Source organism: Rhagoletis pomonella, unplaced genomic scaffold (assembly GCF_013731165.1).
Source record: "Rhagoletis pomonella isolate Grant_MI unplaced genomic scaffold, Rhpom_1.0 Rhpom_scaffold_11159, whole genome shotgun sequence".
NCBI classification, from domain to species: domain Eukaryota; kingdom Metazoa; phylum Arthropoda; class Insecta; order Diptera; family Tephritidae; genus Rhagoletis; species Rhagoletis pomonella.
In genome coordinates this window covers 2,770-5,266 of record NW_023469687.1, presented here as the reverse complement: position 1 = coordinate 5,266, position 2,497 = coordinate 2,770, and the positions used below count along the sequence as shown (strand labels likewise).

Here is a 2,497-nt window from a genome sequence, read left to right as displayed (position 1 = left end):
GAAGGTGGAAATGGCAGGATTACCGTACCAACACTACCCAAGCCAAGGTGTGTAGGCAACCGTGCCGATGGATGAATGGCCAGCGGGTAGTAAAAAATGGCTGGTCGCGTACGGTCCCCTCCGATGCCCGGGCAAGGTCGGTTGTAAGAAGTGCCTTCTCTATGCATGCCGGCTCTGCGGACGAGTGACTAACCCTTTCCGGACTACTCGTGGGACCACATATGGAACAAAAACAAACAACAACAACAAACAAACCAACAACAGCAACAGGAACAGCGTACCAGCGAAGAAGGGGACGACATAACGCTGTCAGAGGAGGAGCAGCTCCTCAAATCCCCAAGGTCAGGTAAGATGGCTGCAAGTACTCCTGGTGGCGCCAGCCATAGTACCCCAGTTGTACAAGCGCCAGAAACCAGCAGGGTGGAAGATGCCAGACAAAGTATCACCACTCTGCAAATAGTTAAAAATAGCACCGGTAGTGCCTGCCGTAGTACTCCGGACGAGCAGCCAACAACCAGCAAATCGGCGGCCGTTGCAGGCAGCAACCCCGCCTCTAAGAAAAGAAAACCCTCGGGCGTGGTCATGAGACAGATGTACCAGAAGGCGCTGTATATGTTAAATAAAATTGACAAAAATGCAGCGGCCGGTACGGTACATGAGCGTGACGAGGAAGACAAGGCAAAATACAGGCAAATAGTGGAAGAGTACGAAAAGCTACAGGCAGATCGTGCAGCCACAATCGAGGCCACCGAAGCGAAGAAGCGGAACCGCTCTCATAACGAAGGCGGCCAAGGGGCCATCGCAAAGAAGGCTAAGCAAGGTGGTGTTGCGGAGTCCGCAGCACCCGCGAAGCATCGCTATTTTAGTGACGTCGCCAGAGATCATCTACAGGCGGCGATAATAGATGAAAATAGCAAGACACCGCTAGCAGTGCAGCAAAAATGGGTGGAGATTGATGTGAGGCTGTCGAGCCTCGTAATGAACCACGTACTCGACAACCCCGAAGGTCCTCACCCAGAGTTCGACTCGTCGGAATCCCTACGGGGATACCGGGTAGTCAAGTGCGCGAACCAGTTCTCCCTGGATTTCCTTGCTGGATGCGTCGCTAAGATCAGCGACACTTTTGTCGGCTTGAAGCTCAAGCTGATCCCAGCTAAGGACATTCCAAGGAGACCACGTGCGCGCATTTGGCTGCCTCCGATGGATGAACCAGGCGAAAAGTTGCTGCGGTGTCTTAAGCTACATAACAAAGACATACCGGCGATCGAGGAATGGGAACTTATAAAAGTTGAAGAGCCAAGAAGGCCTACAAATAAGCCCATTCTACTAGCTATTTGTGCAGAGTCACTAGACGCCTTAGAGAAGGCTGACTATCGGCTCTGCTTCGGTATCCGTAAGGCTAGAGTGCGGGTATTCCTCGGAGAGGTTAGCCCGGTAGAAGAAGATCCCGGGGTTGATGGAGCAGGTGAGCTTCTCATGGGTGTGAAGCTGACAGATGACCCAGAACCGGAAACTTAAAGTAGCCCAAATAAATCTGCAGCACTCCAAATGTGCTACAGATAATCTAGTTGTCCTTCTCAGTGAGGAGGATATAGACATTAGCCTAATTCAAGAGCCCTGGGTCAAGCACGATACAATCATGGGACTAAATATAAACAATTATAAACTCTACTATAAGAGCGAGGTGGGTAAACCGCGGGCGTGTATTCTTATCAAGAACGGTATAAATGCATTCCTTTGCTCTAATTTCAGCACATCAGATACAACAATGGTTAAGGTGGAGACCACCGGACAGCCAAGTATACTCCTGGTCTCATCATACATGGCCCACGATAGGGACAGTCCGCCAACCGAAATCCAGGAGATAATAGCCAAAAACCCCAGACAAATTATAGTCGTCGGCTGCGATGCGAATGCAAGGCATCCAGTTTGGGGTAGTTCTACGGAGAACGACCGAGATGAGTCTTTACTACACTTCTTATTAAATACTAACTTAAGCATCTGCAATAGAGGTAATACACCCACATTCATATTCCCGAGTTCAAACCGGTTTCCTGGATGGGAGGAGGTGCTGGATCTGACCCTGTTGTCAGAGAACGACAGCGTGTCTGTAGAAGAGTGGAGAGTATCTGATAGGCCTTCAATGTCTGATCACCGTCTGATCCTCTTTAATCTGCACGGAATTTCCAGCACCCCCTCAAAATACAGAAACCCCCACAGGACTAATTGGGAAAGATATAGTAACACAATTAAGCATAAACTAAGTAAGCTCCCACTAAATACAACTGTCACTACAGTTGAGGACCTTGATAATAGAGTAAATAAACTAGAAGAGGTTATGAAGAAAGCCTTTGAAAGATCAACTCCAGTTAGTACAGCAAGAAAGAAATCCCCACCCTGGTGGAATGGGGATCTCAGAGCCCAAAGAGACAAATTAAGGAAAATCTACAATGATTGCTTTAGAACTAAAAACTGGGCGCCTTATAAAAGCGCCCTC

The 2,497-nt window shown here is 48.9% G+C and overlaps 1 protein-coding gene across 1 annotated transcript; it reads left to right on the top strand.

Moving 5' to 3' along the window:
* Positions 1 to 311: 311 nt before the first annotated feature.
* On the top strand, positions 312 to 1,962 carry LOC118756612. The gene is made up of 2 exons (XM_036491364.1): positions 312 to 1,684; positions 1,753 to 1,962. The coding sequence occupies exon 1, from the start codon at positions 352 to 354 to the stop codon at positions 1,516 to 1,518; it is 1,167 nt and encodes a 388-aa protein (XP_036347257.1). The 5' UTR covers positions 312 to 351; the 3' UTR covers positions 1,519 to 1,684; positions 1,753 to 1,962.
* The last annotated feature ends 535 nt before the right edge of the window (positions 1,963 to 2,497 follow it).